This window comes from Rhinopithecus bieti, unplaced genomic scaffold (assembly GCF_001698545.2).
Source record: "Rhinopithecus bieti isolate Rb0 unplaced genomic scaffold, ASM169854v2 scaffold_65, whole genome shotgun sequence".
NCBI classification, from domain to species: domain Eukaryota; kingdom Metazoa; phylum Chordata; class Mammalia; order Primates; family Cercopithecidae; genus Rhinopithecus; species Rhinopithecus bieti.
In genome coordinates this window covers 4864377-4891617 of record NW_016803344.1, presented here as the reverse complement: position 1 = coordinate 4891617, position 27241 = coordinate 4864377, and the positions used below count along the sequence as shown (strand labels likewise).

The following is a 27241-nucleotide window of genomic DNA, read 5'->3' as shown; positions in this document are numbered from 1 at the left end:
CAGTGGCCGGATCTCAGCTCACTGCAAGCTCCGCCTCCCAGGTTCATGCCATTCTCCTGCCTCAGCCTCCCGAGTAGCTGGGACTATAGGCGCCCGCCACCTCGCCCGGCTAGTTTTTTGTATATTTTAGTAGAGACGGGGTTTCACCGTGTTAGCCAGGATGGTCTCGATCTCCTGACCTCGTGATCCACCCGTCTCGGCCTCCCAAAGTGCTGGGATTACAGGCTTTAGCCACCGCGCCCGGCCGTACCTTGCTAATTCTTAAGCAAGTTTATATGCACAAGGAGCTGAACAATGCAATACCTTTGATACTATTTATTTAGGCCATGTAACTTGTAATTTTAGAAATCATTGTTTTGAAAATTAAACTTGTTACTTCTCTACTCTCCTTGGTTTGGAAACAATGCACTAAGCACTGAATATATTAAATTACAAAACCTTGCATTAACTTGGTTGGACACCAGTGGGCCTGTTGAGACCAGTTTTAGGAAAAATCCAAAGTTGCTTACTGGAATTAAATCAACATCTTAAATAACAAGTAAACATTATCGATTGTTTATTTGATAAGCATTGATATAAAATCCACAATTAAACATCACGTCTGTAATCTCAGCACTTTGGGAAGCTGAGGCAGGCAGACTGCTTGAGGCTAGGAGTTTGAGACCAGCCTGACAAGATAGGGAGATTCCATCTCTATGAAAATATAAAAATTAGCTGGGCATGGTGGCATGCGCATGTAGTCCCAACTACTCAGGAGGCAGTGGCAAGACAATTGCTTAAACCTGGAAGGTCAAGGCTGAAGTGAGCTGTGTTCGTACCATCTTCCTCCAGGCTAGGTGACAGAGTGAGACCCTGTCTCAAAAAGAAAGGGAGGGAGGGAGGGAGGGAAGGGAAAGAAAAGAAAGAAAAGAAAGAAAAGGAAGGAAGGAAGGGAGGGAGGGAGGGAGGGAGGGAGGAAGGAAGGAAGGAAGGACCTATATTTAAACAGTTTTATACAAGTTATTCAATAACTAGTCTAGTCTGTAGCGTTTGCCATATTACTATGGGTTTGAAAATGAGCAGAAATATCCAGAACTTCTCTGTTGGGTTTGGACCTGAACCACATACTCGGGCAGCTGAGAACAACAGTGAGGCTGTACTTACCACCAGTGCAAGAACAAGGGTCCGCACCTTCTCCCCAATCTCAGGGGAGATGTCATTTCCAAACTGTTGCAGAGTGGTAAGAAAGCGTTTCAACTTGCTGAGCTGTCGAGCACCACAGGTGGCTGGCAACTGCTGATTTGTGAGTGCAGATGATGTGGAGGAGGCAGGACCATTGCTGAATCTCTGTGGTGGTGATGGGGCGCCATTCAGGGTAGGAGGAGAATGGTTGATTCCATTGCTTACTAAAAGAAAGCCAAAATGAAAGACTCAGGTTACGTGCAAAACAAGGGGACGTTTGTTCATTTTTTTCTTGTTTGTGTTCTCCTTCATTTGTTCATTTGAATTTTGTAAAGTACATGTCATAAAAGTATGCAAAACTGGTTCTGTCCTCAATGAGACTGCTGTCAGATAAAAATGGTAAGAGTAACAGTGGAGTGTTAAAAAGAAAGCAGAGTGCTCCGAGAGCAGTAAGAAGGGACATCTAACTCTACAGGTGCCATGGGCAGGGGTGGGTAGTTTTAAGAAAGACTTCCTGCAACAGGTAGTGCTTGAGATGGGTCTGGGCCAACAGATCCTTCCAGTGACGGGATACTCGTGCCCATCTTTTACATCGCATCTCCTTCCCAATTTCAAGGTCCCCAAAACACTAGGCAGTCAATCAGAAGCTAGTATGTGAGCAAGACACCAGAAGAAAGTTATGATAATATGAGGGATACTTTTTAGGCCTACTGATTTAATGACTTATTCCTACAATAAGGTACCTGTTTCTTTGGCCATCCAGAATACTCATGTCCATTAGAGCCAGTTACTGTCTGCCTTAACAGTGCTAGATTAATACTGCCAAACCCTCGGCCATTCAATAAAGCATCTTCCTGATTCCATGCAGGACACTCCCATCCTACATGTTTGCTCAAATTATACTACATGTGATTAATTACAGTTTTCCTATTTAGTTCTTAATAGTCATTTCTTGAAAGTTTTAATTTGGAAAACAACCCTAGAGCTATGGTTTTGTTTTTTTGAGGCAGGGTCTCATTCTGTCATCCAAGCCGGAGCACAGCGGCACTATCTTGGCCCATTGCAGCCTCGACCTCCTGGACTCAGGTGTCCTCCCACCTCAGCCTCCTGAGTTGCTGGGACTACAGTTACATGCCACCATGCACGTTTAATTTCTTTTTTAAAATTTTTTGTAGATAAGGGAGTCTCATTATATTGCCCAGGCTGGTCTCAAACTCCTGGGCTCTAGCGATCCTCCTGCCTTGGCCTCCCAAAGGCTGGGATTACAGGCATGAGCCACTGTGCCTGGCATTGAGCTACGTTCATGTTGGCATTAAGTAAAAATCTAAATTATCTAGTACCTAAGTGTCATTCTGTTTTCACTTAATCATATCCAGCCTTAAAAAACTAAAATAGTGAAACTGTATCTAAAAACATAAGAAACAATTTAAGACATAAGCAATGTTTAAAGAGCCAATCATTTAATCTTTACCTAGCTTAGAAAAATGACATTTAATCATATTTTGCCAAAAACAAACTTATTATCATAAAAAATCTTCCACTTCCCTTCTACTTCCTCTAGGCCAATCACAGTCAGTTAACCATCTCTGTTCCCTCTTCTTATATTGAACCTTACTCAAATTTGACCTGGCAAGCTCTTCTTCATCCCACACAGTTCAGGTATCATCTCTGTTAAGGAGCATTCTTTGACACATGCTGCTGCTGCTGCTCCACTTGAAGGTAACCTTAGTGGATTCACTACATCTCTGTGCTGCCTATGTGCATATGCATGCTTCCACTATTTTACTTTGAGACAGAGTCTTGCTCTGCTGCCCAGGCTGGAGTACAGTGGTGTGATCTTGGCTCACTGCAACCTCCGTCTCCTGGGTTCAAACGATTCTCCTTCCTCAGCCTCCTGAGTAGTTGGGATTACAGGTGTGTGCCACCACATGCATTTAATTTTTTGTATTTTTAGTAGAGACAGGGTTTCACCACGTTGGCCAGGCTGGTCTCAAACTCCTGACCTCAAGTGATCTGCCCTCCTTGGCCTCCCAAAGTGTTAGGATTACAGGAGTGAGCCACCATGCCTGGCCTATGCTTGTTTATTTCTGTATTTATGTTGCCTTAATAGATGTTCACTTATTAATAATACAATGCACAAAACATATGTGCACACTTTAAGTTTTATAAGCTGTGTAAACAGTGTATATTTTTGCTTTGTTCATTTGCTAGCAAAGGGTTAAGTGTTTAGGAAAATGCTACTAAATGATTCACACATAAAAGACTAACGGCCTGAGAAAAGGGGTGAATTTTCTTGTGTCTTCCACTAAAGGAAATTTTTTTTTTTTTTTTTGAGACGGAGTCTCACTGTCACCCAGGCTGGAGTGCAGTGGCCGGATCTCAGCTCACTGCAAGCTCCGCCTCCCGGGTTCACACCATTCTCCTGCCTCAGCCTCCCGAGTAGCTGGGACTACAGGCGCCCGCCACGTCGCCCGGCTAGTTTTTTATATTTTTTTAGTAGAGACAGGGTTTCACCGTGTTAGCCAGGATGGTCTCGATCTCCTGACCTCGTGATCCGCCCATCTTGGCCTCCCAAAGTGCTGGGATTACAGGCTTGAGCCACCGTGCCCAGCCCACTAAAGGAAATTAGTAAAGCTACAGAAAGGAAAGTTGAACACTCAACCTCAGCAATCCAGAAAATTAGTTGCAATAGTCTGCCATTTCTTTGTTTTCACAGAAAGGTCAATTGCCATAGGAAAGTTGCTCCCTTTTGAAGGAACCAATAAAAGTAACACATTACCATGCATTTAGCTACTCTGATGTATAGAAAGGCTTCTTCTTAGTCTCTTCAGTAAAAAATGTATGATCACATTTTCTGAAATGGAACACAACCACTGCCAAGCAGCCAAATATGGAAGCAAAAAGGGCTGAATTTGTACATACATATATCTATTGGTGTATCCTGAGATCTGATTGATGGCTGAGGTTTAAATCTGTTTCAAGACAGTATATATGTCTAGGGCTGTTTAACAGATATTAGAATTTAAGAAAAGGGATATCATACTTCTTTTCATTCACTCTGGCTCAAACTGAATGCTGTAGTTACCAGCTACTTAATTTCAAATGTTTTGGGAAAATAATAAACTTCCAATTAAAGCTGTACATCTTACATTCTCTTCTCTTGCCTTTTAAAACAATAAACACCCAAACCAAAAAATTTTGAGCAAGGATAGTGTGCAAGCTTGTGTAATGGTATTTAAATGAAACAATACATACAGCATCTAGCTCAGTGCTCTGACACTCTTTGGGCACTCCCAAAATAGCAGTACATTTTGGTTTATAGGCAAAAGATGTGCAGAGTGTCAAAGTGAACTGGGGGTGGCAGCAAGTGCATGGAAAGGCAGAACTCAAATGAAGATCAAGACACTTGTGTGCATGTATGTAGACTAGTTTATTTGGGGTTCTTTTGGTGATTATAGATACACAGGACTGAAATTGTTGAGTTACAGGGCACGTGGAAATTCAGCATTAGTGCAAACTGTCAAACAATTTCCAAAAGAGGTACTAAATTACACTCCAACTAGCATTGTATGAGTATTCAAGTTACATCCTCATCAAAACCTGGTATCATCTTGAACATCCTGGTGGGTGTATAATGGTACTGTATTGGGTGTTAGTTTGCATTTCCATGATGGTTAGTGAAGCTGAATATCTTGTTACATGTATTATTAGCTAACATGATGGTTATGGACTGAATTCTGCCTGAGCCTTGGCCAAATTCATACATTTAAGTCTTACCCCCTTGTACCTAAGAATATGAGTATATTTGGAGATAGAGACTTTGAAGAATTCATTAAGGTTAAAAGAGGTATTACAAATAGTCCCTAATCCAATACGATTATTATCCTTAAAGGCAGGGGAAGAGACACCAGGGACACACACAAATGGAGGAGTGGCCATGTGAGGATATGGCAAGAAGGCAACCATCTACAAGGCCCAGGTAAAACCAAACCTGACAACACCTTGATCTTTACATTCTTGACTCCAGAACTGTAAAAAAGTTAATAAAAATAAAAGTTAATTAAAAGTTAATAAAATAAATAAAAGTTAATAAAATAAATCCAGTCTGTGGTATTTCATTATGGTAGCCCTAGTAAACTAATACAACAATATTCTCTTTTGTAAAAAGTCTTACCATGACAGCATTGGAACATTTTTCAAATTCCATAATTTTAGAAAACTTACTTTGAATCTCATATGGCAATATAATAATTTAAATTCATTATTGTTAGAGTCAAAGAAATAAAAATAGTTACCAGCCAAAGAATATGAAAACAAAATATTTAAAAAACTAAATATCCAAATAAACTAGGTATTATTCTCAGAGGGTATAAGTAATTTAGAAAAGAAACAACCAGAAATATATATCTGTGTCTATATTTTCATAGCACTTTGAAAATACTGAATAATATATGTGGAAGGCTTCATCCAAGTCAGTCACTTAGATCCAAATGTCACTGTGAACTACAAACATAAGTAACTAAGAGGTCTCACATGCAGTAGGAGTGAAGGACACTGGTCTCGGTCCTCCAGGATTTATTGGTGGGAGGGGTGGCATGGTGGGAGGTGAGGATCTGGACTGTATCTTCACTTCCACAGGCGATCCAGGCATTGCTGGCACCCTTTTCTCAGGACCAACTGCAGAGAATCAGAGAAATGGAGGTTAGGGTTTTCTAAACGGTTGCAGAAACAGATAACAATTTGAAATACCAACATATTTCCCTAGAGGATTGCCTAGTATAATAGGCTGAATAGTGACCCCCTAAAAGATATGTCCACATCCTAACATCTGGAACTGTGAATGTTAACTGATTTGGCAAAAGGGTCTTTGAAGATGTCATTAAGTTAAAATTCTTGAGAGGAGGAGATCATCCTAGATTGTCTGAGTGGGCTCTAAATCCAATCTGAATGGTGTCCCTAAAGAAGGGACGTGACACAGACACAGAGACATACACAGAGGGAAGCCGATGTGAGGACAGTCACGCCAAGTGGCGAGAGAGGCAGGGACTGGAGTGACACATCTATACACCGAGGAGTGCCAAGGAGTGCCAGTAACCAGCAAGCCAGGAGGGGGCAGGAGACACATTTGTCCTCTGAAACCCCAGGAAGGAATCAATCTTGCTGATACCTCAATTTTGTGCTTCTGGCTTTCTGAACTGTGAGAGAATAAATTTCTATTGTCTTAAGCCACTCAGTTTGTGGCACTTTGTTACTTCAATTCTAGGAACTAAAACGAGGAAACAAGGTCAAGTGGTGACATGAACTGAAAGCAGTCTCTAGATAGTGGCTGAGAAAGGAAGAAACCAGGTTACAAATATAGCTTACCTCAAATGCATTTTTTTTAACTTCTCCTTATAAATGAATCAAATTATGAGGGGGAAAAAGCTAACATAGGAACTATCTAGACTTAGGCCTCAACTGCATGACATGAAAAGAAAATCACAATCAGTTGTATATAAATCAATATTAATAGGCTGGGCGCAGTGGCTCATGCATGTAATCCTAGCACTTTGGGAGGCTGAGGTGGGTGGATCACCTAAGGTCAGGAGTTTGAGATCAGCCTGGCCAACGTGGTGAAACCCTGTCTTTACTAAAAATATAAAAATTAGCTGAGTGTAGTGGTGGGTGCCTGTAATCCCAGTTACTGGGGAGGTTGAGGCCGGAGAATCGTTTGAACCTGGGAGGCAGAGGTTGCAGTGAGCCAAAATCATGCCACTGTACTCTAGCCTGGGTGACAGAGCAAGATTCCGTCTTAAAAAAAAAAACAACCACCATTAATAATGATGTACTAAATTATATATATACACATATCAACTATATCAAGTAGGATAAAAGAGGGAGTCAACCTCTCTGACCTCAAACATGCAAATGTCATTCATGCTATATATTGTTCAAAAAGACGAAAAGTAGAGCTGATTCTACATTAAGCAGAGGCTACTAAATGGCAACAAAATTCCAGAAAGATAAATTAGATAAACTTCATGATGCTACAATTAGGTAGGTCTGAGCTAACAGGAATCAGACTCGATACCAACGAGTAATATTCTAACATATATAAGAAGTTATTTTTCCCTATCAAAGAGAACTTGCTACACACTTGGTTAATAGGACCAGGGTTACCATAATCACCTTTAAATTGAGCTATGTTCCTCACAGTAATTCTAAGCTTTTCACTTAAGTACCAGGCATTCATTCTCCAATAACCGCTGAATTCAAATTCAAGTGCAAAAAATGGGAAGGTTAAGTCCAAGTTTTCTTTCTGTGATAGCACAGCTATAAAGACAATACCGGCCGGGCGCGGTGGCTCAAGCCTGTAATCCCAGCACTTTGGGAAGCTGGGACGGGCGGATCACAAGGTCAGGAGATCGAGACCATCCTGGCTAACACGGTGAAACCCCGTCTCTATTAAAAAAAGTACAAAAAACTAGCCGGGCGAGGTGGCGGGCGTCGTAGTCCCAGCTACTCAGGAGGCTGAGGCAGGAGAATGGCGTAAACCTGGGAGGCGGAGCTTGCAGTGAGCTGAGATCCGGCCAATGCACTCCAGCCTGGGCAACAGAGCAAGACTCCGTCTCAAAAAAAAAAAAAAAGACAATACCTACAAGAGTGTTCACGATCCTGGCAACAAGGAACATTTTTGTGCATTGATGGGACACTTTTTAATAAGAAAAGTATCTCCAAATACTATTTTTTATGCTTCAGTTTGCAGTGGCCACACTTTGGAAAGGGATATAATAAAGTCAATCAAGAAAGCAATGCCCCCAAGTTACAAATCCCCTGACAAAAATGTGCAGTTCTCAGAACCATGTGGGCAACACTGTGCCAGCCCTTCCCATCTCTCTGTTCAGGACATTTTCTTTGTGAAATTGATGGTCGTCCTGTCTGATTAGTGGACTAATGAGCTGTTGCGCTTGCCTTTTCTTCCTGACAGTATTTTCTCAATGCCCTTCAGAGAACAGCTGACACATTTCCAGCTCTTCCATCTGGGCCCCAGCTTTCTGGAAGGGTAGGGGAGAAGGAAAGGAAGGAACTGACAGTTGTCTCGCACTGTAATGTGTTGTGTACAGTGTGCAACAACCTAGAGGGAGCCTTTCTTCAGACCACCTGGCTCTATAGCAAGGGTGCCAAAGGCTTGAGGAAGGCTTAGCAGTAAGATGAGTTTTAACATTCAGCACTTGGCAGAATAAAAAAGTTAGAGCAGTCCAACTGCAGAATGCTGAACTATGTGCTCTAACCAACCAAAAGCTTCGATAGTGGGCCAAACCCAGCCACTAAAGAACTGTTTACAGATTGATACTTTTCATTTCACCACCCAAAATCTACAACACTAGTGTTTTCTTCATGTTTCAAGTGAATGAAGCAGAAAAAGCACAGGTATGAAGACTGAGAGATTCGGTTTGAATTCTCGTTCTGTTACAACGCAATTGAATTTCACCAATTCATTTCACCTTTCTAGGCCTCATTTTCAACATATGTAAAATGAATGACAGTAAGACCTACCTGTAAAGAAACATGTAATGATTAATGATGATGCCTAAATCACTGCAAGGGATAAAGAAGGTGCTTAATAAATAGGAATGATGATTAGAAGACAGAAATCCTGGTGTCAAATTCTGGACATACTATTAACTAGGTATGTGACCTTGACCAAGTTAATTTTAACATCTGTTTTCTGTGGAAAATAGGTATACTATCAACAATTTATCCATGTAACCTCAGAGATACTGTATGGAATGATCCAAGAATTAACAGCTGCAAAATCACCAAGCACAATGTAAAGTGGTATTTTTGTTGGAAGCTGGGTGGCATGAACGCCCTTCATGTAATGAGATCTATCCAAGTGGTTTACAAGGTGACAAATTCAGCAGTTGCTCAGATGATGGGAAAGGGCATGTTCCAAAGTAGGCATTTTAACCCTCTGCTTGGGGTCACAGTAGGATCATAGTAAGTCCCTGTAGGAAGAAGGCTATGACATGCCTTTATGTCATCCTAGTAATCGTGACTTCCTTTTTGAATTTTTATGAAACTGATAGTTATGTGTTACATTCTAGCTGGATCCCATGGAAGAATCAACCATATATTGAACTCTTTTCAGTCTTGGAGAACCTTAGATACAGTTCAAGAAGAAAATTATTTTTCCTCAATTGTGGCTTGAGTCCATAAACACTATTGCTTAAAATATCAAACAGCCATAAAGATTTAGTCCCAGGAAGTCAAAATAAACCTTGGTTTTGCCATAAGGGTCCAACTCAATTATAATTTCAAAGTAACTGACAATTTAGTCACCCCATGAGTTTGTTTTTTGATTATTCTGAATATATTTGTATATGTGTGTATTACAAATAAATGCATGTGTGCATATATATGTGTGTATATATTAAAAAATAAAACCCAGATATTACAACATGTACCTCCAAAATGACTTATGGTTCAACACCTAAACCATGGGAAGCTAAGGAACTTGATGAGTCAAAACAGGAAAGTATGTCTGAATAATTTCTTCACTGTGTGTGACTTGCTAAGGATATCATGAAAACAGAAAACAGAAGAATAAAGTAAGAAACAGTTACCTGTGTGATAGCAGTGATATTTTTTCCTACATAGGAATTTAAAGAATCAAAGATTAAACTGAAGAGTAGAACTATTCTGTAGGTCCCCAGGAAAGTAACATAGAACACCCAGCACTCTCCCTCTTATCTGCAGTTTCAGTTTCCACAGTTTCGATTACTTACAGTCAACCAAGGTCCAAAAATATTAAATGGAAAATTTCAGAAATAAACAATTCATAAGTTTTAAATTGAGCACCGTACTGAATAGTGTGACGAAATCTCACACCATCCCACCTAGGATGTGAATTATCCCTTTGTCCGGAGTATACACTATCTGACCATAAGTCACTTAGTAGCCGTCTTGGTTACCATCAGATGAACTGTCATGGTGTTGCAGTGCTTGTGGTCAAGTAACCCTGATATTACTTAATAATGGCCCCAAAGTAAAAGAGGAGTGATGTTGGCAATTTGGATACACCAAAGTGAAGCTATAAAGTACTAAGTGAAAAGGTGGAAGTTCTTGACTTCATAAGAAAAGAAAAAATTCCTATGCCGAGGTTGCTGACATCTACTGTAAGAAGGAAAAAGACGTTTGTGCTCATTTTGCTGCTGCATCTCAAACAGCAAACGTTACAGCCATAGTGTATGATATGGGTTCAGTTACAGTTCAAAAGGAATGCATGTAGGGTTCAATACTTCCCGTGGTTTTAGGCATCCACTGGGGGTCTTGGAATGTATTCCCTGTGGGTAAGGGGGAACCACTGTATTACTGAGACATCTCAGAAACATGCTATTTGAGAAGAATCTTCTATGATAAATTGTCCACAAACAAGGGCATTTACAAATCATTATAAATTGCTTTTTTTTTTTTTTTTTTTGTTAAATTAGAGACTGGCAAAGAGCAGAGGTGTAAATACAAGATAAAATATAATGAGGTTATCTGAAGGGAAAGGCTACTCCTAAGTGACTGGAAAGAAGAAAAACTTATAGGTCTCAAGGAGAAAGCATGTGAGGCAAAAGGTGAGCCTGATGTGAAGAATGCTCCATCACTCACTAATGACAGCGATTTTCTTTATCTGTCCCTGGGGATAATTCAACACAGGGTTATATGAAGGGTACCATAATGGACATAACAATGATGGGTATACAGCAGATACTCTCACATGTTTTACTTGAATCAGATTTTAAAATATATTAGAATTATGGTTGGGCACAATGGCTCATGCCTGTAATCCACACCACCTTGAGACAGGAGAATTGCTGGACACGAGGATTGCCAGGAGTTTAAGAACAGGCTGGCCAACACAGGGAGACCTCATCTCTCCAAAAAAAAAAAAAAAAAAAAAAAAAAAAAAAAAAAAAAAAACTAGCTGGATGTGGTGGCGCATGCCTGTGGTCCCAGCTACTCATGAGGTTGGGATGGGAGGATCAACTGGGTCCAGGAAGTCAAGGCTACAGTGAGCTGTGATCACACCACTGTACCCCAGCCTGGGTGACAGGGTAAGACTCTGTCTCAAAATAAAAAATAAAATAAAAAAATAATAATCTATTAGAATAACAGTTTACCGAGCTTTTGAGATGTTATCTGCGCTGTGTGGGGTAGATTCGGTCAAGTGTTTCCTGTTTATTATCACTGAGAAAATGTGCAGAATATAGATCTTTCTATATTAGATTTATCAATAAAAATCCATATAGAGATCTTTCCTATAATGACAAGAAAACTGATCATTCCAAAGAAGCTGGCCAAGGAAGCCATTAAATCCATTGCTTTATAAAAAAAAAGTCAGACTCCAGGCTGAGCATGGTGTCTCGCGCCTGTAATCCCAGCGCTTTGGGAGGCTGAGGTGTGCGGATCACCTGAGGCCAGGAGTTCAAGATCAGCCTGGCCAACAGGGTGAAACCCTGTGTCTACTAAAAATACAAAAATTAGTTGAGTGTGGTGGCACACACCTGTAATTCCAGCTACTCAGGAGGCTGAGGCAGAAGAACTGCTTGAACACAAGAGACGGAGGTTGCAGTAAGCAACGAGACTGTGCCACTGCACTCCAGTCTGAGCAACAGAGCGAGACTGTCTAAAAACAAACAAGCAAGAACAAAAACAAAACAAAAAAAACCCACCAAAAATCAGACTCTCAGGCTGGGAGTGGTGGCTCGTGCCTGTAATCCCAACATTTGGGAGGCTGAGGTGGGCGGATCAGACTAAGAGAAAGGAGTGGGTAGGCTTATCATTTTAGGCCATGAAGTTTTGACATGGTTTGTTATGTAGGAATAGACAACTAATCTATACCACATACAAATTATAATGTTCCTTATTTTTTTTTTCATTCTATTATTGTGTTTTATAACATCACAATATGTCTTGGAATTCTTAATTTCACAATTTTTAAAAATAGTATTATAATACACTTTGAAGGAGTACCATAGTTCATTTAAACAATCCCTTGTCAATGAACAATTGGATTATTTCCAATAATTTGGTCCTGAATTTTGAGGATCCCAGATCCCAATCTACTTGACCGTCCTGGATTTGCCAGGCCTTAGGGAAGTTCAGAGATGAAGGTAGGGAGGGACCTCACTTATGGGAAAGACAGACATATAGTACTGGGAAAATAAAGAAATAAAAACATTACCATGCATGATGGCCAGGCAAGTCTTAACACAATGTTAAGGTGTTTGTTGGAAAGGCTACATGGGCTCTCCAGGTAGCACACGGGATATAATTTGAATAGTGCCCCCAAAGGTGGTATCACAGCAGAAGGAAAAATCAGGGAAAAGATTTCCTGGACCATAGTCTGTCTTCAATCCCTGCCAAGGACAGGTAAATGTTCTGAATGTGTAATTGTCATATGATAAGAATTTCCAGGCCGGGTGCAGTGGCTCACACCTGTAATCCCAGCACATTGGGAGGCCAAGGTAGGCGGATCACCTGAGGTCAGGAGTTCAAGACCAGCCTGGCCAACATGGTGAAACCCTGTCTCTACTAAACAAAAATTAGCTGGGCATGGTGGCAGGCGCCTGTAATCCCAGCTACTCAGGAGGCTGAGGCAGAAGAACTGCTTGAACCCGGGAGGTGGAGGTTGCAGTGAGTTGAAATGGTGCCACTGCACTCCAGCCTGGACAACAGCAAGACTCCATCACCAAAAAAAAAAAAAAAGACTTTCCAAAACTGATAATTCTAACCTGCTAAAGATGGAGGAAGGAACATCAAAATTACTGTTACATTTATAGCCTTATAAAGTTGGCTAAACTGATTATGGACACAGTACATGCTTAAGGATGAGCATTTACCATCTTTGTAACTCTGCCACAAACCTGACAACACATCTAACTTCCTAATGACATGCAGGCTTCATATGCCGAGATGGCCAGGAACAACTGTTTATAATGACAAACAAAAATGGAGACATGAGGATTCAAAGTAAAGAAATTACCAGAGGTCGGGCACAGTGGCTCACGCCTGTAATCCCAGCACTTTGGGAGGTTGAGGTGGGTGTATCACCCGAGGTCAGGAGTTCAAGACCAAACCTGGCCAACATGGTGAAACCCTGTCCCTACTAAAAATACAAAAAATTAGCCAGGCGTGGTGGTGGGCACCTGTAAACCCAGCTACTCGGGAGGCTGTAGCAGGAGAATTGCTTGAACGTGGGAGGTGGAGGTTGCAGTGAGCCAAGATCATACCATTGCACTCTAGCCTGGGCAACAGAGTAAGGCTCTGTCTCAAAAAAAAAAGGGAAATTACCAGAAAGTATTTTATAAGGACCTTTTACATTCAATGTTTATATATTTATACTAGAAAATTAATTTATCATTATTATAGCTCAGGAATCAGGAAACTTTTCCTGCCAAAGGCAAGACAGTAAATATTTTTTTGCTCTGCTGTAGCACACTATAGACAATATACAAATAAATGGGCTTGGCTGTGTTCCAATCAATCTTTATTTACAAAAATGGACAGTGGGCCACAGTTTTTTTGTTGTTTGCTTGCTTGTGGTTTCTTTCTTTTTTTTTTTTTTTTTTTTTTTTTTTTTTTTTTTTTTTTTTTTTTTTTTTTTTTTGAGACGCAGTCTCACTCTGTCATCCAGGCTGGATTGCAGTGGCGCGATCTCTGCTCACTGCAACCTCTACCTCCCAGGTTCAAGCAATTCTCCTGCCTCAGCTTCCCAAGTAGCTGGGACTACAGTCACATGCCACTGAGCCCAGCTAAATTTTTTGTATTTTAGTAGAGACAGAGTTTCACCCTGTTGCCCAGGCTGGTCTCAAACTCCTGAGCTCAGGCGATCCACCTGCCTAGGCCTCCCAAAGTGCTGGGATTACAAGCATGAGCCACCATGCCTGGTCGACAGTGGGCCACAGTTTACTGACTTCTGCTATAACTGATTTAAACAGCTGGAAAACCAGCCTGGGCAATAAAGTGAGACCCTGTCTTATCAAAAAATAAAAGAATTAGCTGGGCACAGTGGCACGCACCTGTGGTCCCAGCTACTTGGGAGGCCGAGTACCTACCAAAGAACTATAAAAGGAAGTCGCAGTGAGCCGAAATCATGCCATTGCACTCCAGCCTGGGTGACAAGAGGGAAACTCCATCTCAAAACAAAAAACAAAAAACAAAAAGCAAAAAACTGACATCTATGACTTTCATTATGTCCTTCACTTCTTCAACAGAGTCTCAACTCTTGGTTAGTCTTATTTTTATCCATCCCAGTTCAGTAAATTCAAGTAGGGTCCCAATTACATAAAGGAACTATAGAATAACATGAACACACACACACTTGTAGAAGCCAGAAAGGATATACAACAAATTGGTAGAAGTACATACCTTGGGAGGTGGGACTAAGACAGTTGTAGGCTTGTTTAGTTTCTAACTAAAATAACTTTCTATGTTGGTCAGGGTGCTTTTTTTCCTTCCTTTTACAACAATAAAAAAGATATCTTCATTTTTGGGGGGGGGGGAAGCATGTAACACTTATAAAAGTCAGGGAGAGTACCTAAACCAAATTAGGGACATCCCGATTACAGAAACAAAATAAATATCAGAACAAAAGAAGAATACAGGGAGAGAATACTGTAATTCTACCTTCATTAAAAAGGGGGCAGATAATTAAGTGTCTGGAGAATAAAGCATTCTTTTTTCACTCAGTTTTTTCACACACACACACACATACACAAACTCAATCTCTCTAAATGTCATAACTAGTGATCTCAACCATACAAGCATAAAACTCCTGGGACCCTACAGAGCTTTTGGCACATCTCTTAGGTCTACCTGGTTTTTGGAAGTCAAAGATGACTAACACACCTACGAAGGATCACTTGGTTCATGAATATACTAACTTCCTCCCTATGACCTCTCTGTCTTCTATCACTGCCATGAAACCTCAGACACAGAAATACACAGAATATATAAATATCTCTTAAAACTTGATAATAACAACCCAATTTTAAGAATGAGCAAAAAAAGACTTGAAGAGATAATTCCTAAAATAATTATTTACAAATGGCTAAGATGCTCAACATACTAGTCATCAACAAACCACAAATTTTAACACGTCAACAAATGAACAAACTACTGATACATAAGCCAGGCAACATAGATAAATGTCAAAAGCGTTAGGGTAAATAAAAGATGCCAAATGGTAAGAAAACTACCCACTGTATCATCCCATGCATGTGAAACTTCAGACATGAAAAACTAGTTACAGAAAGCAGATCAGTGGTTGTCTCAAACCAATGGGAAGAAACCAAATATAAAAAGGCAGGGATGTTAGAGGGCATGATCTATCTTCTTCTTCTTATTTTTTCCTTCGGACCAGGTCTCACTCTGTAGCCCAGGATGGAGTCCAGTGATGCAATCATGGCTCACTACAGCCTTGAGTTCCTGGGCTCAAATGTTCCTCCCATCTTAGCCTCTCAAGTAGCTGGGACTACAGGCACGCACCATCACGTACAGCACTTTTTTTTCCAAATTTTCTGTACAGACAGGGTCTTGCTATGTTGCCCAGTTAATATTTTTTATAGTGATAGAAATGTTCTATATATAATGATTCTAATGTTGGTACACAGTGAAATACAACAATAGTGGGGGGAAAAATAGATCAATTCCTTAACCCGATAAATGGTCTTTTCCAAAAACCTATATACAATGTCACGCTTTTTTTATTTTTTGGGGGGAATGAAGTTTCACTCTTTTGAGCAGGCTGGAGTGCAGTGGCACAGTCTTGGCTCACTGCAGCCTCCGACCCCCCAAGTTCAAGCGATTCTCCTGTCTCAGCCTCCAGAGTAGCTGGGATTATAGATGCCCACCACCATTCCTGGGATTACAGGAATTTTTGCCCAGCGAATTTTTGTATATTTAGTAGAAGACGAGGTTTTGCCATGTTGTCAAGGCTGGTCTCAAACTCCTGACCTCGGGTGATCCACGTGCCTCGGTCTCCCAAAGTGCTAGGATTACAGGCATGAGCCACCACGCCCAGCCGATCACACTTTTCATCACAGTTTTTTTTTGGGGGGGTGGGGGGGGATACAGAATTTCACCCTTGTTACCCAGGCTGGAATGCAATGGCACAATCTTGGCTCATCACAACTTTCACCTCCTGGGTTCAAGCAATTCTCCCGTCTCAGCCTCCCGAGTAGCTGAGATTACAGGCATGCGCCACCACATCCGGCTAATTTTGTATTTTTAATAGAAAAGGGGTTTCTCCATGTTGGTCTGGCTGGTCTCAAACTCCCGGGTGATCCGTCCACCTGGGCCTCCCACCCAAAGTGCTGGGGTTACAGGTGTGAGCCATCGCGCCCAGCCAAATATCATACTTACTGATGAAATATTACAAACATTTCCTTTCAACTCAGAAAGAAGAAGATAAAGATGTCCACTATCAATGCTTCTTTTTTTTTGAGATGTAGTCTCGCTCTGTCGCCCAGGCCGGAGTGCAGTGGCACGATATTGGCTCACTGCAAGCTCTGCCTCCCAGGATCATGTGATTCTCCTACCTCAGCCTCTCAAGTAGCTGAGACTACAGGTGCCCGCCACCACACCCAGCTAATTTTTTTGTATTTTTAGTAGAGACAGGGATTCACCGTGTTAGCCAGGATGGTCTCGATCTCCCGACTTCGTGATCCGCCCGCCTCAGCCTCCCAAAGTGTTGGGATTACAGGCATGAGCCACCACGCCCAGCCGATTCAATGCTTCTATTCAACATTTACTCAAGAGTCCAGGCCAGACCTGGTGGCTCATGCCTGTAATCCCAGCACTTTGGGAGGCCAAGGTGGGCGGATCACTTGAGGTCAGGTGTTGGAGACTAGCCTCGACAACATAGTGAAACCCCATCTCTACTACGAACAGAAAAATTAGCCGGGCGTGGTGGCTCATGCCTGTAATTCCAGCTACTTGGGAGGCTGAGACAGGAGAATCGTTTGAACCCAGGAGGTGGAGGTTTCAGTAAGCTGAAATGGTGCCACCGCACTCCATCCATCCTGGGCGACAGAGCAAGACTCCGTCGTCTCAAGAAAACAAAACAAAACAAACATAAAAAAATAAACAAAAGAGTCAGGCATAGCAGCAGGACAACAAAAAGCAATAAAAGGCTTAGGATTTGAAAAGAAATATAACTGTCATTTTATAAACACCTGATAACTTTCTATACAGAATACTGAAGAGAATCTACCACCCAATTATTAGGATTCATATGCAGGTTCAGCAAGGTTGCTAGATAGATGTCCAATCTTTTAAAACTTACTTGCATTCCTACACACCAGCAAAAAGAAACAATAATTTCAAAAAGGTTCAAATACACACACACACACAAACGAGTTAGGAATATAAGACCTTTATGAAAACATAAGTAGACTGAAAGACAAAAAAGGAGACTTCCAATTCTGGAAGCTAGAAGTCTAAGATCAAGGTGTAGGCAAGGTCGGTTTCTTCTGAAGCTTCTCTCCTTTGCTTATAGTTGTCTGTCTTCTCCCTGTGTCTTCACATGGTATTCCTATGTACCTAACTGTGTCCAAATTTCCTCTTCTTACTAGGACAGCAGTTATAATGGATTAGGATCCACCCTAATGACCTTATTTTAACTCAATAATCTCTTCAAAGACACTATCTCCAAATAAGGTCACATTCTGAGGTATCAGGGGTCAGGACTTCCAACACATGAATTTTGGCAGGACATGATTCAGTGAGTGTGGGGAGGGAAAGAATACAGGAGACTTAATAATTAGAAAATCTATTGTACTTAAGGATGGAAAGACTTCTATTATAAATATTTTATTTCTCTTTTGTGGAAGATAACTTTTCCACTAATCGGGGGTGGGGTAGGGAGTGGTTTCAGGATGAAAGTGTTCCACCTCAGATCATCAGGCATTAGATTCTCATAAGGAGTATGCAACCTAGATCCCTCGCATGTCCAGTTAACAATAGGGATTGCACTCCTAATGAGAATCTAATGCCATGGCTGATCTGGCAGAAGGCAGAGGTCAGGCAGTAACGCGCTGGCTCACCACTTGCTGTGCCGCACAGTTCCTAACAGGTCACAGATCCATACTGGTACGCAGCCTGGGAGTTGGGGACCCCTGTCTTAACATAACCCCCCGTTAGTGGAATGAAGTTAAATAAGGAATTTGAGTAACTTTTCCTAAATTGAATCTTAGAATTTTTTCATATATTTAATTCAAAAATTAACTACTAAGTAACTACTAAGTCTCCTACTACTGAGGTGACAGCAGTAAATAAATCAAAAATAAATACAAAATAGAGGTCAAAAGGCCGGGTACAGTGTGGCTTACATCCATAATCCCAGCACTTTGTGAGGTTGAGGGTGGGAGGATGGCTTGAGTCCAGAGTTTGAGACCAGCCTGGACAAGATAGAAAGACCCTGACTCCACAAAATTAAAACTAAAAAAAAAATTAGCCAGGTGTGAGCGTGCTTGCCTATAATTCCAGCTGATTGGGAGGCTCAGAAAGGAGGACTCCCTCAGTCCAGGAGTTTCAGGCTGCAGTGAGCTGTGATTGTGCCACTGTACTCTAGCCTGGTTGACAGAGTGAGACTGAAAAAAAGAAAGAAAAAAAAAAAAAAAAAAAAAACAGAGGTCAAGAAATAATTTTGAGGTTTTTAGCCTAAGCAACTGGAAGAATGAAGTTACCACTTACTGAGAAGAGGGAACTGGTAAAGGAAAATGGGTGAAGAGCAACTGAAGATCAGGATTACCTTTAAAATGCTCAGTAGATATTCTAATAGAAATGCTGGATAAGCGGCTGGATATAAAAGTATGGAGCTGAGGCCTGCGGTGGGAAAGTCTGAGGTTGTGATGAAATATTTTCAATTAATGGCATATAGATTCTACAGAAAGCCCGAGAACAGGTATCTTAGAGGAAGTGGGTACAGATCTCCAGGTATTTCAATTCTTAGAGATCATGAAAGACAAGAAACTAAAAAAGGAGACTTAAAAAGAAAAGCCAAGGAAATAAGGGGGAAAACCAGAAGCCAAGTGAAGAGTATAATCTACTGGGCTTAAGCACTGTGGATTTCAAGACTAAATATACAAATAACATAGGAATACATGCTAGCTGTTTAGGTTATTATAATGATTAGACCCATAATTAATAAAATGCCTTTTTAAACCTACTTATTTGAAAACTTGCTTTCATCAAAGTATCATTAAGAATACAGGTATAATGAAGGTGAGAACAAGTATATTATGTGTAACAAATGATATATTAACATTTAAGAGACTGCACACAGATCTCCACCCAGAACTTAACTGGGACAGATACAGTGGCTACAGTACTTTAAGTCAGCAAAGAGTTAATATAAAATTTTCATTACTCAATGTCTCGTAGCTGAAACAGAATATACAGTAAATATAAAAAGCTGTATACAGCAAAAGATGAGATGAAAAGGTCAGTTTCGCAAAACAGCCAATTTCCAGACTAGCTAGAAATTTATATTCTTAAATAGTCAAAAGTAGGCTATTGTGGAAGAAAGAAAACTGGGCATGAAACTATGACTGTGAATCATGATTTTTCTGCCAATTTATCAGCTACTGTGGAACCCTGGACAAGTCACGCCAAGTCACGCCAGAGCCTTGGTTTCTTCATCTGTAAAACAGAGGAAGTGAGGTGTTAAAAGGCAAATAAAGTAACAGATTAAAAAGTGCTGTAGGCTAGGCACCGTGCCATGAGTAGATCATGGCATTCAAGCCAAGGTAAATAGTTTATATTTTATTGTAAGAGCAATAGGAAGCCATTAGAAGAGTTTAGGTCTGTGGCAAGAGTTTAGGTCTCTTTTAAGCTTTTAAATCAGCACTTTGGATACTATGTGAAGAATCGACAGAAGGGGTTAAAAGCAGAAGCAGAAAGAATAGGAGGTAGATGCAGCAGTTTAGGGAGAGAGAGAGACAACAGGGGCTAAATTCTAGCAGTAGAGATGGGAGATCTGACATATTGTGATATATTTAAGAGCTGGACTGTCAGGATTTACTGCTACTATATTTCTTTCTTTCTTGTTTTTTGTTTTGTTTTGTTTTTGAGACAGAGTCTCGCTCTGCTGCCCAGGCTAGAGTGCAGTCGCGCGACCTTGCCTCACTGCAACCTCTGCCTCCTGGGTTCGAGCAATTCTCCTGCCTCAGCCTCCCAAGTAGCTGGGACTATGGGCACCCGCCACATCTGGCTGATTTTTATATTTTTAGTATGGACAGGGTTTCACTGTGTTAGCTGGAATGGTCTCAATCTCTTGACCTCGTGATCTTCCCGCCTCGGCCTCCCAAAGTGCTGGGATTACAGGTATGAGCCACCGCACCCGGCCTACTGCTAGATTTCTTCTAGAAGGTTCTGTGTTCCAGAGATATTTAGCACAGATGTATCAAATGCTGGAACCCAAGAGACCTGGCTTTTTGAATCACAGGAAAGCCATTGCCGAGCTGTGTGAGAAATTGATAGCATTTTTACGTCTTCAGAAAAAAAATGTGAGGGTTATGTTTGGCCAAGAAGACTAGAGTTAGCTGATTCTCCATCAGTCTCAGATTCTCTGAGTTATCTGACTTTGGCTGCAATATGTGTGGCCCAGGCAGTAATGTGACACACCGTTAAGAGGCTGGGATTCAGTCGATTTTGACTGTGGTAGGGGTGGCTTCCATACAAAGGCAAGTTGCGAATCAAATTTAATTTAAGTCTTTTCTGTTCATGTGAGAAATATTAAGTTGGTGGAGACCTGGAACAGATGGTGTGCAGTTAGAGTAGATAACTATATTATTCTAAATAAACATTTGCTGGAGCTGGGAAGCAACAATCCATATTTCACTTTTCCCTATTTACATTTTCAGGTCAGCTGTGTTGCTACTGTTTTTAACTTGCATTAATGTTATCAACAGAGTTGGCAAATACATCTTTAATGTCGAAATCATTATCTTTGGAAGAGACCCTCAGCACGTAGTGGTGTAACGATTCTTAAAGCGTTTCTGGTGGATAGCTGTCTAATAGTATCTTATACTTGAAAAAAAAAATTTTTTTTTTTTGAGATGGAGTCTCGCTCTGTCACCCAGGCTGGAGTGCAGTGGCCCGATCTCAGCTCACTGCAACCTCCACCTCCTGGGTTCAGGTGATTCTCCAGCCTCAGCCTCCTGAGTAGCTGGGACTACAGGTGCACACCACCACGCCCAGCTAATTTTTGCATTTTTAGTAGAGACGGGGTTTCACCACGTCGGCCAGGATGGTCTCGATCTATTGACCTTGTGATCCACCCATCGGCCTCCCAAAGTGTTGGTGTTGCAGGCATGAGCCACTGCATTTTTTTTTTTTTTTTTTTTTTTTTTTTTTTTTTTTTTTTGAGATGAGAGTTTCACTCTTGTTGTCCAGGCTGGAGTGTAATGGTGTGATCTCAGCTCAACTGCAACCTCTGCCTCCTGGTTCAATGCGATTCTCCTACCATCAGCCTCCCCTGAGTAGCTGGGATTAAAGCAGGTACCTACCACCAACCCGGCTAATTTTGATTTTATTTTTAGTAGAGACGGGGGTTTCAGCCACGTGGGGCGCAGGCTGGTCTTGAACTTCTGGCCTCCAAAGTGATCTGCCTGCCTCAGCCTCCCCAAAGTGGCTGGGAATTACGAAGCATGAGGGCCACTGCAGCCCGCCGTCATCAAATCTTAAAACAACCTGGGTTCGCCCCTTGCTCCAATGTAGCCTTAATATTTGAAAACCTGAGTTTTTTATATTCCCCCAACATAAAGAATGGCCCAGTCAGCCCACTGGATTTTGTTTTTGAGATGGGAGAACGGCACAAGTAATCAAAACTGCATGCTCCCGGAGTAAGGCAGGAACCAAAGATCTAGCTTTCTTCCTATTATAGGAAGGCCACAGCACAATATCCATGACTGGCTGACACCTAGGTTCTGTGAAGGAACTTCTAGCACCCAGGGGCTTTGGCCTTGCCTGGGCAGAGATGAAACTAATGCCACTGGCAGATAAATAAGAAGATTGGCACTGGCCATCCAGTTGGTAAGACTGGGGTCCTACCACTGCCCTCAAATATTTGAAAGAAAGCCATCTTACTGGAGCCTAATGAAAAGAACAAGTATATTCCTGGGGCCCATGTGCATAGCCTGTGGGGGGGGCCCGCGCCAAGAAAAAAAACAAAGGGCATAGATGGTTTAACTCATCTGGTTTCTAAAGAGTTTTCACTAATTAATGGCCGCTCTGTTTGGCCGCAACAGGTACTTTAAAAAAATTAGCCGTTAGGGTTCATGGTTTGCTTTTAACTATTTTGCTGGAACTTTTTTGTTGCAGCAGGAGGAAAAAGTATTACAGACTTTTTTTGGGGGGGCGGGGTGGGGGAGACGAGACAGCATCATCCAGGCTGGAAGAGCAGTCGCATAACCTAGGCTCACTGCAGCCTGAACCTCTTGGGTTCAAGAGATCCTCCCACCTCAGCCTCCTAAGTAGCTGGAACTACAGGTGTATGTCAACACATCCAGCTAATTTTTCTATATTTTTTTTCCTTTTAGAGATAGGGTCTCACTATGTTGCCCAGGCTGGTCTCAAACTCCTGGCCTCAAGTGATCCTGCCACCTCGGCCTCACAAAGCACTGGGATTACAGGTGTGAGCCACCATGCCAGACCCCAAGTTTCAAACACTAAGGAAAGGAATGTCAAGAAGCTCATTAATAATTTTATAATGATTATATATTGAAATTTCCTAGTATATTAAATTAAACATATTATCAAAGGGAATGTCACCTGTTTCCTTTTTTTAAAAATAAGGTTACAAGAATATTTAAAACTACATTTGTGGCCTCTATTTGTTGCTTACATTATATTTCAATTGTAACAGCTCTGATGTGGGTATGAGGCAGTGATAGAAAAAACATGGGCTCTGGATTCAGATCAGGATTGAAACTGAGGCTCTGTTAGCTCTTTGATAGTGGGGATATTTCCTCCTCAAAGTCTGTTTCCTTGTTTACAACAATCATTCAATATTGTCCAGCTGCCAGGGTTGTTGTTTACAATCAAATGAAATAAAAAGAGAACAACCTATAGTACAGACCCATGACAAAGAATCGAATTCATCTTTATTTGTTTCCAGAGAAATCTTCACAACTATGACTTCACACTGTTCAGGCTGAGAAATTAAGAATTGAGTTTGGGTTTATTCTTCCTTTTCTGAAAGTAAACAAAATAAAGGTAATTCTCTTAACTGATCATTTTTGGGGCCTAAATCATTGAGGACTATAAGATACATATACAAATGGAGTGCTTTATTACAATGCATTGGGGGTATGGGACTATCAAACATCTCCACAGCAGATAAAGACAAAGGGAGATGTCCCCTCAGCAACTGGCTGCTCTCTGTGCCTGGCTGGGCTTCTAGTGTTTGATTTCCAACCCTGAAGCTTCATGCCAGAGGCATTCATTTGTGCATCTCCCACAGCTCCAACTGTCCTCTGCCGTTCTTCACCACTTTTATGTTGCAGCTCTAATTTAAGCCACATTTTGCATGTATAACCTTGAAGTTTTTACTTACCAAAAACTTGTTTTCTACTTGTTTTTATTAGAAATAGGTCTTCAGCTTAATCAAATGCATTTTTTTAGGGGAAGGGATGTGTTTATGGAAATGGGTTTGCTTTTTATCCTCCTTTCAGCTTTCATGTTTTATTTTTTATTTATTTTTTATTTTTGGAGGGGGAGTCTCACTCTGTCCTCCAGGTTGGAGTGCAGTGGCGTGATCTCAGCTCACTGCAACCTCTGCCTACTGGATTCAAGTGATTCTCCGCCTCAGCGAGTAACTGGCATTATAGGCACTTGCCACCATGGCTGGCTAATTTTTGCATTTTTAGTAGAAGACAGGGTTTCATCATGTTGGTCAGGCTGGTCTCGAACTCCTGACCTCAAGTGATCGCCTGCCTCAGCCTCCCAAAGTGCTAGGATTACAAGCGTGAGCCACCACGCCCAGCCCTTTTCAGCTTCTTAATGTTGAACTATCCTTGCCATTGTGTGATCAACCTTACTTGGTTAGGCTGTACTGCTCTTAAACATAGTGTTGTTTTTTACACTAATCTAAGGAATAAAGGAAAATATAATGTAGCATAAATCTTCAAACAAGCCAAAAATAAAGGTTAAAGAAATATATATCATGAGCTGAATGGCCATGGTACTTTTGTGGTTAACATACATATTAATATATGTTACATTAACATATATATTTGTTCACTATTCATTTGTTCATCTCTATATATTTATATACATGTGTTCATTTGCACCTAAGTTTCTATTCTATTTATAAAAAATAGTTTAAAATGTTCACTTTTTCTTCTGCAAATTCATCACTTTAACACTTGAACAAAGTTAAAACAAAGACTAACAATACTTTAAAATAGCTATATACCATACACAAAAAAATAATGATAATAAAGGGATCAAGAGGAAACTTTGGTGTTGATGGCTTCACAGGGGTGTACTTATTCCCAAATGCATGGAGTTGTATATGTTAAATATGTACAGCTTTTTAACATGTCAATCATACCTCGGTAATGTTAAGAAAAATCAACAAAAAATAATAGTTCTCTCAGTCTATAGTTCTACACTAAGTTGGAGGTTTTGATCTTCCCTTTCAATGGGAGGATTCAATGATTCATTCTAAATTCTTGACTTCATCACTATCAAAATTTTCTAATGCAATTTCAACTATGTGAATGAAACAAATGGTCCAGATGTGAACATCTGACTCTCATTTTTCTTGGGACAGAAATCATGAGTTGAGGTTAATGGCTTTCAATGCCAAAACAGCCTAGACATAACAAGTGAAAAGGAAATACAATGTGAAATAATTCAATTTTTGTCTTGGATGCATACAACCTCTTTTCCACACAGGTCCAGTTAAGAAAATGTAATTAAACCTGGGTATGGGGCTGGGAGTGGCTCACGCCTGTAATCCCAGCACTTTGGGAGGCTGAGGTGGGCAGATCACGAGGTGAGGAGATTGAGACCATCCTGGCCAACATGGTAAAACCCTGTCTCTACTAAAAGTTCAAAAATTAGCTGGGCGTGGTGGTGCACGCCTGTAGTCCCAGCTACTCAGGAGGGTGAGGCAGGAGAATTGCCTGAACCCAGGAGGAACAGGTTGCAGTGAGCCGAGATCATGCCACTGCACTTCAGCCTGGCAACAAAGCAAGACTCCATCTCAAAAAAACAAAAACAAAAACAAAAAAAACCTGGGGGCAGTATCTCACGCCTGTAATCCCAACACTTTGGGAGGCCAAGGCAGGAGGATTGCTTGAGCTCAGGAGTTTGAGAACAGCCTGCACAACACATGGAGACCCCATCTCTAAAAAAGATGCCAACAAATTCACCAGGCATGATGGTGGGTGCCTGTAGTCCCAGTTACTCAGGAAGTTGAGGTTGCAGAATCACTGGAGCCTGGGTGGTTGAGGCTGCAGTGAGCTGTGATCGCACTATTGCACTCCAGCTTGGGTGACAGAGTAAGACCCTGTCTCAAAAGTAAAATAAAGTAAGATAAAATAAAATAAATAATGAAGTTCAGAGTTAGGTAGAGACAATTCTATGAAACTCTCCAATATACTTTGAGAACGCTATCACTCAAGTTCATAGCTTCCAAACTATGACGATTCTGAATTTCTGTGCCTTAATTATGAACCTTCAAGGAAAAGAGAAATTATGGGTCAAAATACATACCTCTGTGGAATTACAGGACTTTTCCCTAATTCAGACCCTTCTACCTATACTTTCCAAACATATCACCTTGGCCCTTTATGCTTTAACCAAGAAGTATTTTTGATTATTTAGAATCTCTTGACTTTGAAGCAATCTTAAAATTTTTATCTATTTTGAACTCACAGCCAATGCAAAAATCTGCTATAGAATACAAATGGCTCACATATATCCAGGTTCTGCTTAAAACCTCAGAGAAAGATAGAATGAGATCAAGAGCATTGTTTTGGCAAAATAATATCAACAGGCACCTCAGTTTTCCTATGTCTATAACCGACAAAACAATAATAATAGGCCGGGTGCGGTGGCTCACCCCTGTAATCCCAGCACTTTGGGAGCCTGAGGCAGGCGGATCATGAGGTCAGGAGTTAAGACCAGCCTGAACAACATGGTGAAACCCCGTCCCTACTAAAAATACAAAAATTAGCTGGGCATGGTGGCACGCGCCTGTAATCCCAACTACTCAGGAGGCTGAAGCACAAGAATCACTTGAACCTGGGAGGCAGAAGTTGCAGTGAGCCGATATTGTGCCACTGCACTCCAGCCTCAGTGACAGAGGAAGACTCGTCTCAAAAAAAACAAAACAAGGCTGGGTGCAGTGGCTCACGCCTGTAATCCCAGCACTTTGGGAGGCCGAGGCGGGCAGATCATGAGGTCAAGAGAATGAGACCATCCTGGCCAAAACGGTAAAACCCTGTCTCTACTAAAAATACAAAAATTAGCTGGGCGTGGTGGCATGCGCCTATAGTCCCAACTACTTGGGAGGCTGAGGCAGGAGACTCAATACTGGGAGGGGGAGGTTGCAGTGAGCTGAGATTGTTCCACTGTACTCCATGTACTCCAGCCTGGCAATAGAGTGAGACTCCATCGCAAAAAAAAAAACAAAAAACAAAAAACTCAGTGATAATAATGATAATAATCACAATGTTGATCAGATCACATCAGCACTGGCAGTCTTTTGCATACTGTAAATTACCATAACACATTAATTAGCTACCTTTTTAGAGACAGATATATGCAAAGAAGGACAAAAGAATAAAACCTAGAATTCAGCAACAACCATGACAAATAATCATATTTTTCTTCTACAGTTAAGCTTTGCTTCAAAAGTTAACTTTCAATTTACCACGGCTAAGGTTTTAATATCAATTTCCCCATATTTCCTCAACCATCACTCTGCCACAGTTCTAGATTGCTCTGCCAAAGCATAACAAAATGGGATGGTGAATTTTGAGAGAAAATAATTATGTATTTCCAGTAAAGACTGTAAGGCTTTCTAGATTAT

At 41.1% G+C, this 27241-nt stretch overlaps 1 protein-coding gene across 2 annotated transcripts in view; it reads right to left on the bottom strand.

Annotated features, from left to right (window-relative positions):
• Positions 1–27241, bottom strand: part of CBFA2T2 (CBFA2/RUNX1 partner transcriptional co-repressor 2) — an 88764-nt gene that overhangs the window by 35362 nt on the left and 26161 nt on the right. For both annotated transcript variants that reach the window (XM_017878350.1, XM_017878360.1), the window contains exons 2-3: positions 5695–5838; positions 1144–1385 (exon numbers count right to left, since the gene is read on the bottom strand). In XM_017878350.1, the coding sequence (XP_017733839.1) occupies positions 1144–1385; positions 5695–5812 (360 nt within the window). In that variant the 5' untranslated portion in view covers positions 5813–5838. The remainder of the gene's footprint in view (positions 1–1143; positions 1386–5694; positions 5839–27241) is intronic.